The sequence below is a fragment of the Populus trichocarpa genome, chromosome 9, assembly GCF_000002775.5.
Source record: "Populus trichocarpa isolate Nisqually-1 chromosome 9, P.trichocarpa_v4.1, whole genome shotgun sequence".
Lineage (NCBI taxonomy): Eukaryota > Viridiplantae > Streptophyta > Magnoliopsida > Malpighiales > Salicaceae > Populus > Populus trichocarpa.
Genome location: NC_037293.2, coordinates 9087186 through 9102646, shown reverse-complemented (window position 1 = coordinate 9102646; position 15461 = coordinate 9087186). Strand labels below are relative to the sequence as shown.

At 34.3% G+C, this 15461-nt stretch overlaps 3 protein-coding genes across 4 annotated transcripts; all 3 read left to right on the top strand.

Moving 5' to 3' along the window:
* The first annotated feature begins 345 nt into the window (after positions 1 to 345).
* LOC7490026 (B3 domain-containing protein Os01g0234100) lies at positions 346 to 4714 on the top strand. Of its 2 annotated transcripts, none has more exons than XM_024607939.2 (7): positions 346 to 567; positions 666 to 758; positions 2193 to 2233; positions 2334 to 2496; positions 2583 to 2789; positions 3517 to 3580; positions 3695 to 4714. In XM_024607939.2, exons 1-7 carry the CDS (start codon positions 484 to 486, stop codon positions 4444 to 4446), a joined length of 1404 nt encoding a protein of 467 aa, XP_024463707.1. In that variant the 5' UTR covers positions 346 to 483; the 3' UTR covers positions 4447 to 4714. The 2 variants fall into 2 exon arrangements, with proteins under 2 accessions (XP_024463707.1, XP_002313110.1); XM_002313074.4 differs by having other exon boundaries at positions 349 to 567; positions 3517 to 3607.
* A 1401-nt stretch (positions 4715 to 6115) lies between these two features.
* LOC7490027 (B3 domain-containing protein Os01g0234100) lies at positions 6116 to 9450 on the top strand. The gene is made up of 8 exons (XM_024608510.2): positions 6116 to 6345; positions 6440 to 6481; positions 7013 to 7044; positions 7147 to 7309; positions 7410 to 7616; positions 8185 to 8275; positions 8368 to 8439; positions 8532 to 9450. Exons 1-8 carry the CDS (start codon positions 6316 to 6318, stop codon positions 9284 to 9286), a joined length of 1392 nt encoding a protein of 463 aa, XP_024464278.1. The 5' UTR covers positions 6116 to 6315; the 3' UTR covers positions 9287 to 9450.
* Positions 9451 to 11478: 2028 nt separating this feature from the next.
* On the top strand, positions 11479 to 14255 carry LOC18102111 (B3 domain-containing protein At3g19184). The gene is made up of 7 exons (XM_006379141.3): positions 11479 to 11749; positions 11885 to 11986; positions 12064 to 12095; positions 12213 to 12375; positions 12684 to 12890; positions 13316 to 13460; positions 13911 to 14255. The coding sequence occupies exons 1-7, from the start codon at positions 11627 to 11629 to the stop codon at positions 13919 to 13921; spliced, it is 783 nt and encodes a 260-aa protein (XP_006379203.1). The 5' UTR covers positions 11479 to 11626; the 3' UTR covers positions 13922 to 14255.
* The last annotated feature ends 1206 nt before the right edge of the window (positions 14256 to 15461 follow it).

Sequence of the window (15461 nt, the reverse complement as noted above, 5' to 3'; positions counted from 1 at the left end):
CTCCAAGATCCTAAGATCAAAATGACTTTTGTGGGATGGAAAATATCAAATGAATTCACCAGTAAAGTTAACTGAAATCCACTGCATTAAATTTAATCTATAAAGAAGCCATAACAGCACGAGTTCAAGTCATTAATTGTGGGAAAAAAACAGTCTAAAATTTCTAGATATTTTAAAGGGTTGAACCCAAAAATTTAAAAAAGAGGAAAGATAATTCTAACAGTCCAAAGCTTTTCAAAAAAATATAAAAATAATTTTTTCTACTCGGATAATCTTTCTAACCTGGAGAGCCCTGCCTTAAAAAAAGCAACCGAAGGAAAAAAAAAAAAAAAAAAGGAGCACACACGCCTATTCTATGCTTTTTATTTAGTTCATGTGTCAGCAACATAATCAAAGGACAGGAATCTGAAAGAGAAACCTGCAATAACAACAGCAAAAACCTTCGAAGCTAGAAGCAACAAGCCCTCCTGTCTGCTGCCAAACATGGATGCCAAAGAGGACCAAAACACTTCCCCTAAACCTCAGCTTCCAATATCCAACCCAGTTCCCCTTAATACTTATCCCAGGGTTTGTCTTTTTTGTCTCTCTTCTCTTCTTTTTCTCGTGTTTCTTGCATGTCTGCTTATGTTTCTTGATCTTTGCAAATCCGTTTTGTTCACTTTCAGATTAGGAGAAGGAAGCCAAATATGTCCAAGATAAAGCTGACCCAGATCCATGAGAAGTCTCCAGAACCTGAGTACAAGACTGGTCATGAACTCGTGAGAATCTTTGCTTCTCTTGATACTCTTGAAAAATTGCAATCTTTTCTGTAATTTCAGATTAAACTTGGCTATAATCCCTGTCTTGTCGGTGTGTATTAGTTATATGGGTTCTATTTTGCTCTGAGAGGGACTTTGCTACGGTTCTTTTCTTTTCCTTCATTTGCTTTGTATCCTGTGCTTGTTTCAGCTGTTTGTTGTTTCTTCAAGGTTTTAGGGCTTTTATAAAGCAATTTGTGGTTTGAAATGTCAGATTAGGTGAACCCTGTTAGGAATTGTTTTGGGGAAACGATAATAGCCTGAGGGAGCGTCGAGGTCACCAGTATACTGTAGTGGATGTCCTCTGTGAACTGGAATTATTAACTCCATGTGAACTTATTCACTTTGATAGAAATTAAGAATTGGCTAAAGCGATGTTAAGCAAAATTGGGACCTAAATATGATGCTACCGCCTTTTCCTGTCTAGGGCACTAATGTATTCCTTCTTGGAACAACTTACAGTGTCCTTTAGGTAACCCTTTCTAGTGCGGGTCATTTCTTTCAATTCCAGGTTTCAATCAGGCAATACTTCTTCATTTTTTATTTTTTTATGACAGCTATTCTCAAGGTAGTCCCTATCTAGCCTGAACACAAGATGTTGTACCTATCCTATCACCAAGTTTGTTTGATTAAAATCAATATAGTGAACGCAGCAGAATGGTTACTGACTTGCATTGAATTAAGCCCTATAACCCTATTGAATTAGTGGTTTGAACTTTTCATGTTAAGCATATGTACTAGTAATTTTGTTCTATGCTTTGTCCCTTTGTAAACCTTTCTTGGGTGGATCAATTCTTTCCATTACAAGTCTCACTCTGCCAACATTTTGTCATTTTTATTTCTGATGATTTGCTATTCTCTATAGAAGGCCCTTTTCTAATCCAAACTCAATACATTAAACCTATCCTGACGGAAGATTTCTGGAATTAAGGTAAATAAAGTAAATGTAGCACCATGCTTGATAAACGCTTTAGATTAAGCCCTTTGAATTAGAGGTTTTGAAGTTTAAGGGTAGGCATGAGTGCTGGGTTCAAATTTGTTCCATGCTTTGTACCTTTCATCCTTCCATTCCTTTTTCCATAGATATTTAAGATATTTCAGTGTATTGGGCAGCCAATTATAAAGCCCATTTGTTTTTCAATAATAGTAGCTATCTCTGCCTTCAATATGCATACAAATATTGGAGAAGGGATTCTTATTTGGTTGAGATGTGTTTTCTTTGAGTTGTTTGTACTTGATACAAACTGGCAGATTTCAATTAGAAGCCTGATTTTCTGCTTAATAGAAAATCTGGCATCATGTTCTCTTATGCACCCAGGTTCTCTAGTATTTATTCATTTGTTGTTGTTTGATGAATTGATTAAAGAAAAAAACTTTTTGAAAATTCTTGAGCAGGTGTTGTATGATAAATCAGGGGAATCAAGGGAGCCTAGAAGGTTAGAGTATCTACCTGACAGTCTTATACTTCAGATTGAAGCATAAAAAATTTGATTTTATTGTATTCACATCCTGATTCCTTTTTATATATCTGTATAGCCGCAAGCGAAAGAAAGACGCATTCAGTGTATTCTATGATAGTACTGAAACTAAGTCTCCTGCTATGGAACTGGCAGAGGAGATTCGGACAAATTTAGAAGCAGCATATCCTAGCTTTGCAAAAACTTTGGTCCGGTCAAATGTGACTGTTGGGTTTTGGATGGTAACATGAAATTCTGTCCTAAATTCAAGAATCAGATGGTTTATCTATAGTTTAGACTGCTTTATGTGCTCTTTCTCTCATGACAGCATCTTCCCATGCGGTTCTGCAAAATGCATTTGCCAAAGAATGATACAACAGTTTTTCTGGAGAATGAAAGTGGGGAAGAATACATACTGAATTACATTGCAGAAAGAACAGCACTGAGTGGTGGATGGAAAGCATTCTGTGCTGCAAACAATTTACATGAGGGTGATGTTCTTGTTTTCCATTTAGTGAAACCTTCAAGATTTAAGGTACCATTTGATTTCATAATCATATGTTCCTCATTTTTTTAGTCAATAATTGTTTTAGATGTCCTTTCCGAAATGAATAATTAGGAAATAGCATTCAATGATAGGAAAATTTTGGACTTCTTCCCAAAGCAAACTTGCTAATCACAAAATGCAATTATTAGTGTGGAGAACTAGAAAAAAATCGTCCTATCAAAGCCCTTCTATACGATGGCCCGGGGCCATAGTTTATGAGAATGATCACATGAAGGAGAAAAGAACTTGGAAGACTAGAGTAGATTCTTTTTTCTTGTTTTAGAGTTCACTGGCTGTGATTATGTAGTCCTGAAATGACAAGGTCTGTTTTGACATTTTAATCTCTGAGAGCAGAAAGGAATCATCCTTCATTCTTCACACATGCACACGCACACGCACACACAAGTACGGATTCACGAAGACATTGCCCATTCATTGAAAAGTGAAAACACAGGCAATGCTATGCATCTATGAGAATAGAGACGCTGTTCTTTTCTTAGAGAGCTGAAGCTAGAGCTGGCCACACTAAGCACACATCATGTAGAGAAATGAAACACTGGAAGTATTCTGGTTTTCAGTTGGGATAGGGGTTTCATTTTCCTCACTCTAAATGCTGATCGGGCAGGCTTATTTCCTGAAGCTGCACTGCATCAAACTGTTACTCATGGCTATGGATTTTCTACTATGACAATTGCTTCACATAATTTTCTCGTAGGTGTACATTGTAAAAGGAAATGGTTCTTCCCAAGGAGATGGGGAGTTTGGCATTCCAAGTTCAGGTGCTTATGGAAAAGAAATCATCTCTGGTATATAATTCTCTATTTGCTGCTTTGATGACTACTTAAACTTGATCTGATATATTCATAATTTTCCTTCTTTTCCTAACATTGAAGAGCCAGCTGAAAAAGATGTAAAAAGCAGTAAAAAGGCCGAGCCATTGAAGCTTCTTCCAGTTGGCCATCAGGAAGAGAATAATCAAGAGAATGGCCTGATCGCAGTGGAAAATAATAAAGGCTATGTTGCAGATCAATCTGAGAATGAAAGTGAAGATCGTGCCTCTGAAACTCTGCGAGTCATCAAACTTTCAGGACCCACTGTTGATTTTAATAATGTAAAAGGCATTGAGAATTTCAGAATTCTTTTAAACGGTTTTGCTATAGACTCTGAGCTCTCTGAACATCATCGGACTAAGTACTATGAGCTATGTCGCTCACAGAGCTCATTTCTGCACAGCAATCTTCTCAACAGTATTAATCATAAATTGGCAGTTGAGATAATAATTGGGACCGTGGACATTTCAGAGGGGATTAGATCTTCAAAGCTTTCCAGCTCTCAAGCTGATTATGGAGTTTGGGACAAGACTTTGAAAGGATTTGAGCTGTTGGGCATGAAAGTTGGATTTTTGCGTGAGAGGTTGAGCCGGCTAATGAGTCTTGCTCTGGAATCAGAAGAGGCAATGGAATCAGAATGCAGAGAAGTTAGACTTGAGCAAGCTCGTGTAGATGAGGAGATGAAAAGCCTTGAATTGAGGCTTTTGAAATTGAAGGAGACAAGGGAAAGACTTGATGATGAGATGGAGATTCTGAAGGAGAATGCCGAGAAGCATGAGCTTACGTTTCAGGAAGCGGTCAACGCCCCGTGGTAAAGAGAACTGCAACAGTGGGAAACATTCCTCATGCTAACAGGATGGAGGTAACAACATTGATACCGAGTTGTCAATGGGAATAGTGTATGTGTAATTCTATGTTTTAAAGTAGCTGTAACCATGTTAGCGATCTGCAAATGGAGATGTTGTAGCCAGGACAGTAGTTTATGCTTGTAAGATTCTTGAGTTTAACTTTGTTATTTAACTGGTGCAACCATGCATCCATGTAGCTTTTAATGTATAAATTATCAGATACTCACAGACAGAATTGGTTGTCGTTCTTTTACATGCACGCAGGATCTGCCATGTAATAATTATTATCCGTGAGACTAATGTTTGCGAGAGAGAGTACCGATCCCAATAGTAATATGAAAATTGTGAAAACTAATCTTACAATGTCAAACGATATCTACGTGACTCGTGTTCAATTTATAAGATTCATCCCTAGTCGATTCACATGAATTTATAAGATTTTTTTTAAAAAAATCTTGATTTTAGTGTTGTTACTAACAATTTGACCAATTTGGTCCTTTTACTTTCTATATATATATATAAACGAGGTAATGCATGGAACATCAGCTAGCTCTTCGTTAAAATTGCTTAAAAGAGGAAGAGAGATGGTGATTTCAATTCCCTTAAAACTCTGTTATTACGTTATTTTATTTTATTTCGCCATCTTTTTCCTTTTCATTTTCTTTTAACATGAAGACAAGTTTTTCTTTTTTCTTTTCTTTTAACTGAATCTTACTCGGATCATCAATTTGATCAATAGGTTTCTCCATTTGTCTTGGATTTATGATAATTAACATTCAACTCCCTTCCCAAATTATAACAAAGGATAAATTCAAGGAATTCCTGCAGGAAGAGAAACATGGCAAAGGTTAATAATTAAACACGACTTTAGGATTGTCTAGAGAGTCACACTACATTTTTTTTTAAAAATAATTTTTTTGTTTTAATTTTTTTTATATTTATAAATTGTTTTGATGTTAAAAATGAATTTTAAAAAATTAAAAATATATCATTTTAATAAATTCTAAAAAAAACATTTTAACAAAATTATTGTTGCAATGCCAATGAGAATTTTAATATTCAAGTCAATTTTTTTGTGTTCTCCGGTTATAAAATACTCATAAGTAAAGATTGTGGTGAAATGTTTTTTAAAGTATTTTTTATTTAAAAATATATCAAAATAATATTATATATATATAAAAAATATTAATTTAAAGTTTTTTTTTTGCCAAAGGCGCACACACTCCCACCCATTTCGGAAAATCTCCCAGCTTAGCCCGTATGTTTTTATCAACTCAGCAAATAAGCCCCCAATATAAGAGTTTCATCACATTTACCCTTATGCTCCTCACTTTTTGTCAACTCAGCCCAATTCAATTGAGCTATAAACAATATGGTCTCTTCATGTAAGATAAATACCTCACATTTTGTTTACAATTTAGTCCGATTAAGCTGGATTTCCGAGATTTAACGAACATAAGGTAAATTTATCAGGGTTGATTTGCTGAATTGACACAAAACAATGGCAGGTTTCCTTCCTTTTCGTTTTGTTTTCCCTCTGGGGGGTATGGATGTCGGGCTACCGAATAGAAAGAAACCCACTTGATAAAACCAATAGTCGCAAAGGCCTAGCTCAATCCTTTGAAGAACGATAATAAATATATTTAAAATTTAGCTCCATTTTCAGAAAAGTGACAATTCAGGCTTAAAAGAGTGGTAGACAGTACAAATTTCAAATTATCGGTCTTTTCATCTTTCGTCTCAGGCCTGGTTTCACATTCCACATAAATTAAAAGTTTACCTCTTTTCTTTGACGCACCTTCTTCTTCTTGTTGGTTACCACCATTTTCACCAAGCATGGCTGTTCTTCAAGTAAACAAACAGAAGGTCATCTCTCCCCCTCTCTCTCTCTGTGTTTAGTCCCGTGCTTCGGCAACTCAGGTTGTTGGCTAATTGTGTGGGTTTTGGGTTTACATTGCAGGAAAAGCGAGGAAGGGCACCGAAAGTGAATGGAATAAAAAAGGTTTGCTATTTTTTGTCTCTCTTTTTTCTTTAAAAACTAGAACTTATGTGCCCAGTTGTGTTACTTGTTCTTTTTTTTCTTTTTTTCTTTTTTTGTTGGGGGGGGGGGGGGGGGGGGCGGCTCTTGTTGGTGAATCACTGTTGATGTTCTGGGCTAAGTGAGCTGTTTTTAGTATGGGTGAATGTGTACTTCTCATTTCACAGAAATGATAATTTGGCAGTCTAGATGAACTAGAAGGGTTACTTTGAGGGGATGCACTGAAAGAACAAATTTGGAAAACATTTTTGATGAAATTGAAAGCAGCTTTTACAGATGGAAAGCTAATTCATGTTCTACATGTTTTTATGCTCGTGTGCTTTTTGAAAACAATAACAAACAGAGCCAAAGCAATAACAGGCGGCTGCTTAAAACATTCTTTTCCTCACCAAGAAAATCATTTGTATTATGATGCACTACTGAAAGTTCTCATCTTGTTTAAATGTTAAAAATGGTAAAGCTCGATTGATTAGAGAAATGCCAATTCTTGAACAGGTACCGAGTAACCTTTCTGTGAAGTCTGAAAGGTCAGTGGTTTAAATTCAGAGGCTATCTAATATTCCTTTAACTGTAAGAAGCAGCGTCGTATTGTAATCTGCACCATGTTAACTTAATTTTATTCTCTATAGCCACACATCGAAGAGAGCCAAAATTGATGACCTATATGATAATGAGGAAGTTAAATCTGATGTCATGATGCGAGCGAAAGAAATTCAATCTAATCTATCACCTGAACTCCCTAGCATCATAAAGCATATGCTACCCTCGAATGTTACCAGAGTATTTTGGCTGGTAAGCTTCAAGCTGGTTCTATTCTTTTGTTGACAGTTTTTTATAGTTTATGATATTTGATTCTCCAAGTGTTCTGAATGGCCAACTTTTTGGATGGAAGCATTTTCCTAAGAGATTTTGTGAAGCATATTTGCCGAAAGAGGACACTATGATTGTTTTGGAAGATGAAAGGGGAAAAATTTATGAAACAAAATATCTTGCACGCAAGGTGGGCCTCAGTGCTGGATGGAGAGGGTTCTCCATCGATCACAAAATAATGGAGGGAGATGTTCTGATTTTTCATTTAGTCGAGCCTGCCAAATTCAAGGTAATTTTATGAATCTTAATCTTGACTGCACAATTGCTGGATTACTTTATTTCAATTGCTACTCTCTAGGGTCCTCAAATAAATTGAATGAATTTAGTTGCTTCGAAAGTTTCAGGATTGCTTCGAGAAACATAACTTTAAGCCAAAAGACATATAAATTGTTTTTAACTATTTGAAGCCTTGGAGAAACTGGATACTAGTAGGCAATTTAGATGCTAAATCTTAAACCTTCAAGAATAAGAAACGAGGGAGAAGGGAAATTTTATCTAGTGATTATACATATAGCCTCATGATCTTAGTTTAGATTCGTTGGATTCCTGGCTATGTATCTTCTGTATCTTGTGAGAGTTGGAATTTGTCAGCTCTTGCCTTTTCAAATACCTGCAGCCTTAACTTTGCCAGGCACATTGATGTGAATCAACGCATCACAGAATAAGCGAGGACCAGAAACAGTTTCCTAAGCCTATTGCATGCGGATTGTGAGACATCATTCGTGAATGTTATTTTGCATGAACATCTCTTTCTACAAATTCTATTATTAATTCTATTGCTGTTTGGCTTCATTTAGGTCTACATTGTGAGAGTAAATGATTCAGAAGAAGTGGATGGTGCTCTTGCCCTTTTGAAATTGGAAGCTGGTGTCAAACAAATGGGTCCTAGTAAGTTTCAAATTTCTGTATTCATTTATGCTCACTTATCAATTATGAACGGCAGAGAGCATTATGTTACCTTTCATCTTCCTTATCTGCAGTCAATAGTTCAGAAGTGGATGGTGCCCTTGGCCTTTTAAAATTGGAAGCTGCTATTAAACAAATGACTCCTAGTAAGTTTCAAAATTCAGCACCCACTTTGGCTCACTTATCAATTAGGAATGACAGGGCATTGTGTGATCTAACATATCTTCGTTATCTACAGTCAATGAAGCAGTTCATGTAGAAAAACTGAGCAAGGTAAGCGAAGAGATGGAAGATCTGGATTTCGAACATCTATCGCTTGACAATCCTGAAAAGAACAATGAAAAGAACGTCAAGTTGGCCTGTCTTACCACCTTTGGGCCTATATCAGATCTTTATGAATATGAAAGTGAAGATCTTGGCTCGGAAACTACAGATGGAATCAGATTGTCAAAATCTGCTGTTGATTTTAAAGAAGTGAAATGTTTCGAGGATTTTGACATTCTTGTAAATGGCTTAGTAATTAGCAGTGAGCTCTCCAAACCCCTTCAAACCAAGTATTATAAGCTTTGCTGCAGTCAAAATTCCTTTCTCCATGACCATCTTCTTGATGGCCTTAACTGTAAACTGGTTGTTGGAATGCTTTCCGAGACTATCAATATTGCAGATGCCATTAGAGCTTCAAAGCTTACTAATTCTCTGGAAAGCTTTGCAATTTGGGAGAAGACTCTGAAAGCCTTTGAAGGCTTAGGAATGAATGTCGGTTTTTTGCTTGCTAGGTTGGGACAGCTTATGCATCTATCTGCTAAATCAAAGAGGTATGAGGAAGCTACTCTGCAAAGAGTGAACGCCAAGGAGGAGATGACAACTCTTAAGGCAAAGCTTTTGGAAGTGAAAGACACTATAAATAGGCTAGGCGTTGAGATTGAGAAATTAGTGGTGGATTCTGAGAATCTAGAGCTTAAGTTCCAAGAAGTGGCTAAAGCCCCATGGTGATGAAATGACTGGCTTGTTTCTAGTTTTTGTCGGGGAACAAACCCATTTATGTCACAGTGTTTTCAATGTTTTTGTGAAGCATTCATTCACCACTCAGAATGTATCCCTAAATACCAGAAGAAAGCAAGATTAAGTGATATATTACAAGAAAATTTTGTGGAGCCTTTCTTGTGTGCATTGTAAGAAAATAGAAGCAAAGTGAAAAGAACTAAACTATAAAAAAAAATAGTGAGAGTGATTTCTCTTGCATAATTCAAAGTCGTCCATTGGGTATAGTTTTTTCTCCAAAGACTCACTTAGTAAAACGTAAAGATTATCTTGTATTTTCGTAATGTAGTTATGACAGTTACAAACAGTTAAAGTATGCTTTCAATGAAAAAAAACAAGAAGGTTTTGTTGCTTAAGAGAAGAAGAAAAAATACTATTCAAGTCATAAAAAATCATCTTTAAATGATTCTAAATTTATAAATATTTATATTTATTATTCCATTGTAAATACTATTTCATTATTTTATAAACTTGAATAATAAATTATAACTATAATCCCTTACCCTTACTATTGGTATATTTAGCTCGTGTTTGGTATTGCATTTCAAATAAGAGTTCAATAAATTTTATTTTTTTTAAGATTAATTTTTTTAATATATTTTTGAATTATTTTAATACAGATATTAAAAATGATTTTTTTAAAAAAAATATCATTTTAAAAAAACAATACTACATCTGCAAATATATCTTCCGAACTTAGGGCTTGTTCAAGAACGCGATGCAAACCACGTTCCCTCTAATTTTCAAAAAACAATTTATTAATTTTTTTTATGTTTTCATATTGTTTTGATATGTTAATATCAAAAATAATTTTTTAAAAATAAAAAAACATATTTTTAAATAAAAAAATATTTTAAATCATAACTATTATCATTATCAATATCACAATCTCAATCACAACAACTATTACAATCTCAATACGTCTTAGCGTGTTTAGCGCTGCAATTGAGTTTACAGAAAAATATTGTTGTCATGTGTTTGGTTACGGTCTAAACGCACATTATTGTTTGTGGGACCCATGAACATTTGTGGTTAAACTGCAAGACAACCAAAAGCAACTTGAAGTTACTTTTTGTGCTGAGTTGCAAACTGTGTTTATAAACACGGTAAACAAAAACGTCAAAGAAGAAAAACAGAAACAGAGCACAACAGAGCACAGTGGAGAGCAGCTCCCTCAACCCACCACCAGCCTCCGTCGTTTTCATCGCCAGCCACTGCTCTTCCTCTTCCCCTTCTCCTTTTATCTTCTGCATTCTTCACTATTCACGTTGCATGTAAATAGTGGAGAGCAGCTCATCACTGGCCTCCATCGTTTCCACCGCCAACCACTGCTCTTCCCCTTTCCCTTCGTCTTCTGCATTCTCCACTATTCACATGCAACGTGAACAGTGGAGAGCATCTTCGCTGTTCACGGCCAGACCGGGTCTAGCCCAAACCTAAATGCCCGGTGTCTGGGTCCGACCCAGTAAAATTAAAAAAATCCAAAAAAATTTATCGGGTATTGTGTTTTATTTGAAAAAATAGTGTTTAACATTATTCAATGAGACTACATAGTTATATTAGAAGATCGCGTGACGACGTAGCATTTGCAGAATTTGATCGCAATCCCAATTTTGTTCCTGATGATATTTTACCTGATGTTGTTGCACACTTAGGAAACCATGAAAACTATAGTCCTTGTCGGATGGATTTCGTATGTGATGGAATTGCAAATAGTTTAATGGAACAAAAAAAAAACTTTATATAAAGTATTGTTTATTTCATGATATAATAGCAGTAGTTAAATATACAATATTTCAATTAAAAACCATCAATATTAATATATGTTTTTTTTAGTTATTTTATAAACTCAATTTAAAAAGCATTATTAACCAAACACATTAAGCTACTTTTTGTTTAACCTCATTTTCAACCACAGTTTTAACTAAACATATATTTTTTCAAACTAATTTTAACTAAAAATATTTTTTATAAAATATTTTTTTTCAAACAACAACAACTATTGTAATACTAAACACAACCGTGTCTCCCCTCCGTCATGGGAAGTAAAGATGAGACTCCAACGTACCGTTGTTGGCGGGAGCCAGATTTTGAATTCAAACAAAACTAGTAAAATATTAGATCTGTACAAAACCAAAAAAAAAAAAAAAAAAGGAAAGGAAAGGAAAGGAAACCCACCAGTTCTATTTTTTATTCATCTCTTCTTCACATCCTCTTCAAGTCTTTTTTTCATCAATAACAAAGAGAAAAAAGGGGTTGGGTTTTTTGAATCAGAAAGTGTGACACAAAAAAATGGCGAAATCAAAGCAAACATACGAGGAAATCAGGCAAAAGAGGGTGGAAGAGAACAAGAAAAGGATGGAAGAGCTCAACCTCACAAAGCTTTCTCAAAGTCTCCTTTCTAAGCCATCTCCAGTACGTACATTTTTTTCGTAAAAAAGGTGCTTTAATTTTCGTCTATGTGTGTGCATTAGCTAATGTGTTTTAATGGATCTTCTCTTTTTTTTTTTTTTTGTCTTGTTTGAATGTTATGTGATAATAATTGAACAGCTGAAGAAAGGCAAGCCCAGAACTTTTAGGCCTGCAGCGGCCTTAACTCCTGTGAGAAGATCGACTCGAGTTTCAGACAGGCCAACTGTTAGCTATAAAGAAGTAAGAGATGCTATGTTCGATTTTTGGGCTAACATGCAGTGGTGGTGTAATTGAAAGTATCTTTTGTTTTCTCGCAGTTACCAGTGGAAACTTTGGAGAGAACCAGAAGGTTTGTTACCGGAATTCTTTTGTTTAAAAGATTGAGGGCTTGAAATCTTGGTGGATGTTTTTATGCAACTATGATTATGTAATTCTTATGTTTTTGTGATGTTCATTTGTATTGTAGAAGCTACAGTTACCGAAGGAGAGGTTTTGGGGTTTATGCTTCTAGTGAAGCGAGGGCGTATGCAATTGATAAAGCAGAACAAATTCAGTCACGTTTGGGAGCTGATTTCCCAAGTTTTCTAAAACCCATGGTCCAATCACATGTCAGCGGATGCTTTTGGCTGGTAAGAAATCAGTGGTTTTGCCTCATTATTGTAACTGTAGAAAGCTAGAAGGAAAGAATCTTTCTTTTGAGAAAGTTGCTGGCTTGTAAACAGACCAATTATCACTACATTTCTTCCTTTTTCAGTACATACCAATTGAGAAACTGAAGAGGTAAAAATTTGGAGAAATAATTTGTCAATTTTGGTCCTTTTCATGTTCAATGATCATCATGTCCTTGTTCTCCAAACAGTAAAGATGGTAGGTAATTTCATACTCAGATTTTACTAGGGGATTGGAGTTTTATGAAATCGCTGAACGTATCTATCAGGGCCTGCCAGTTTACTTCTGCAAGTCGCATCTTCCCCTTAGTGATGAAATGATGACTTTGGAAGATGAAAATGGAGATGAATTCCAAACGAAGTACCTTGCTCAAAAAACTGGTCTTAGTGGCGGATGGAGAGGGTTTTCCATTGATCATGAACTCGTTGATGGAGATGCATTAGTATTCCAGCTAGTCAGCCCTACAAGATTTAAGGCAAGCACCTTAATTCACTCATTAAAACCTATGCTTGATTTGTTTTACAATAGGCTTGGGCAATGTTCCTGGTGCAATGTGATTAATCTCTTGTTATATCTCAGTTGATACAGAATCTTTGACTGGTGTGCATTTGAATTGTGGTTTAAAAGTAGTTCTATGATTTAGATATTGTGCAGCAGGGTAAAATACTAAACCTTGGACTGTATGCAAACATTGCCCCATCGGACCAAAATGGAATTATTGCCTCAATATATTGCTTCTGGTTCATGTCCTGTTATATGTTTGGCAGGCCTTCCTAAACAGAATGATGTCTTAACAAAGTATTTTTGCCCATTTTTTCTGCTACGCTTATGTAGATGGAATTACAGCCACATGAGTAATCTATGCGTCTCAATTCTCTTAGTTGCGACTCTTTTTATTAGGTGTACATTGCAAGGGCATATGATTCAGAAGACAACGAAAACAAGGAAGACATGGAAGAAGATAATGAAGGGAAGGAAAACATTGACAATGACAAGAATTCAGATTCCAAGCACTTGGATGGGATAGCCAAACGAACCAGAGCAAGTAATTGCTTTTCAACCCTTCAAAATCTTCAGAAGTTTTCCATGATAGGAAATCAATCCACATAAATAGTCATATTAGTAGTTATATAAATAGATTCTGATCCCTAAATTGAAATATGAGTACCTGTTGGGATGCGTTAAAGTTTGAGCTTGATTTAGTGAAAATCTATGTTCTAACTGGGAATCCCCATCAACGCTAACATTTAAAAAATGATAGGAATACTTTGTGGAAATTTGATAGGTAAAAACACTTGCTTCAAGGATTCTTGAACTGCTATCAAGAATCTTTTTCTTGTTTACTGCCATTCATATGCTGGCATAGGTAAATTTTGGTACTGGTCAGAAATATTAGAAGACAAAAATGAAGTACTGATCAATTCGCACCCGCATTTATATCACCTTCAAACCATTCTACAAGTTTCTGAGTCGGATATATTATTGCTTTTTCCAGGCAGAAAGTAGTGTTTCATGATGTGGAGCAGCAGCAAGTTTCCTTCTTCGCAATATAAGAGCTAACCTATTGTGGAGAAATGAATCTTTTGTTTTGGCTTGGCTTGTCTCTGCAACATGCCATTGTGGAGTTGAAAGGCCCTCGCTAATTACTGATTAGATTTTGTCAAGTAGCATAGAAACATTGGCTGAGAACTGAGATTCATAACATTTTGTCTACTTCATCGATTGTTGTTAGGTTATTGAATCGTCCCAGAGGAGAGCTGCCAATTTGTTAGTATTGCTTGTGAAAATAACATGAGCCAGAGCTAACAACTGAAATGAGATTGTGGATGTTTTGAACAAATGAAGTTTTGGACCAGATACGGCTACTGATCAGATTTATTCGTTGGAGTCCCCTCCTTTGACTTAACGGGGATGTTGTTTTGAAAAATTCGAATTTTTTTGAAGTGTTTTTTATTTATTAATTTTTTATTTTAATATTAGCATGTTATAACTATATATAAAAAATAGTTATAAAAAAATGAAAAGCATTTTTTATGCAAAGAGATTTTATATGCATGGATCCTATGCTACGAGGTAGTAAAGTTTTGGTTTGCAATGAAATTTGACAGAGGTAGATGAAAGTTGGAGACAAGAGTATATTCAGCAGTGACTGTGGTAGATGTTTTTTAAAAAATATTTTTTATTTAAAAATATGTTAAAATAATAATTTTTTATTTTTTTAAATTTATTTTTAATATTAGTGTATTTTAAAATAAAAAACAAACAAAAGAAATTTAGAAACATGATTTCCGAAAAATTCAAACTTTTTCCGACAAGAATAATATCCTTAAAAAAAAAAGTAGTGGCTCATCTATAAATCAAAATTACTAATAAGAGAGAGCGTCATAATATTTTCATGTGGTCAAATCAATTAAATTAAAAAAAATGATTTGCCCGTTAAAAAATGAACCAGAACACATTTTTGTATTTTAATTTTATTAGTATATTAGTCATATTATTAAGGTATTCATTTAGATAGTAAATGAATTTGTTTTTTCAGTTATTATTTTCTATTCAAATAACTATGAGAAATAATTTTTTTATAGATATATTATTTGTAATATGAATGATATATTTAAAATCTAATTAAAAAAACTAATTTTCTATAAAAGTTAGCTCAATAATAAAGAAGATAATTTAGACCTGATTTGGATGAGTTAGTATTTTTTAAATCTAATAAATAATAGGTAGAGTATAGATATTATTAAACCTGATCTAAAACTCGTCCAAACCTAACTCAAAAAATATATATTTATATTATATAAATATATTTATAAAATATTTAAACTTTTTTAATACAATATGATATATTCATATCTTAATACTAATATAAAATACATGTATATAAATAGTATTTATTATTTATTATACTATATTTACTTCAAAGATATATATATTATTTTTTATTGATTAATAAATAAATAATAGATAATAGATATTTATCATATATCTGAAATTTAATGAATAATTTATAAATATTTTAATTTATTAACTGATAAATAATAAT

Coding starts and splice junctions, on each gene's coding strand:
- LOC7490026 (XM_002313074.4), top strand. CDS start 484: ATGGATGCCAAAGAGGACCAAAACACTTCCCCTAAACCTCAGCTTCCA. Junction 568..665: donor CCCTTAATACTTATCCCAGG/GTTTGTCTTTTT, acceptor GTTCACTTTCAG/ATTAGGAGAAGGAAGCCAAA. Junction 2,497..2,582: donor TGACTGTTGGGTTTTGGATG/GTAACATGAAAT, acceptor CTCTCATGACAG/CATCTTCCCATGCGGTTCTG.
- LOC7490027 (XM_024608510.2), top strand. CDS start 6,316: ATGGCTGTTCTTCAAGTAAACAAACAGAAG. Junction 7,045..7,146: donor CTTTCTGTGAAGTCTGAAAG/GTCAGTGGTTTA, acceptor TATTCTCTATAG/CCACACATCGAAGAGAGCCA. Junction 8,276..8,367: donor TGTCAAACAAATGGGTCCTA/GTAAGTTTCAAA, acceptor CCTTATCTGCAG/TCAATAGTTCAGAAGTGGAT.
- LOC18102111 (XM_006379141.3), top strand. CDS start 11,627: ATGGCGAAATCAAAGCAAACATACGAGGAAATCAGGCAAAAGAGGGTG. Junction 11,750..11,884: donor TCCTTTCTAAGCCATCTCCA/GTACGTACATTT, acceptor ATAATTGAACAG/CTGAAGAAAGGCAAGCCCAG. Junction 11,987..12,063: donor CAACTGTTAGCTATAAAGAA/GTAAGAGATGCT, acceptor GTTTTCTCGCAG/TTACCAGTGGAAACTTTGGA.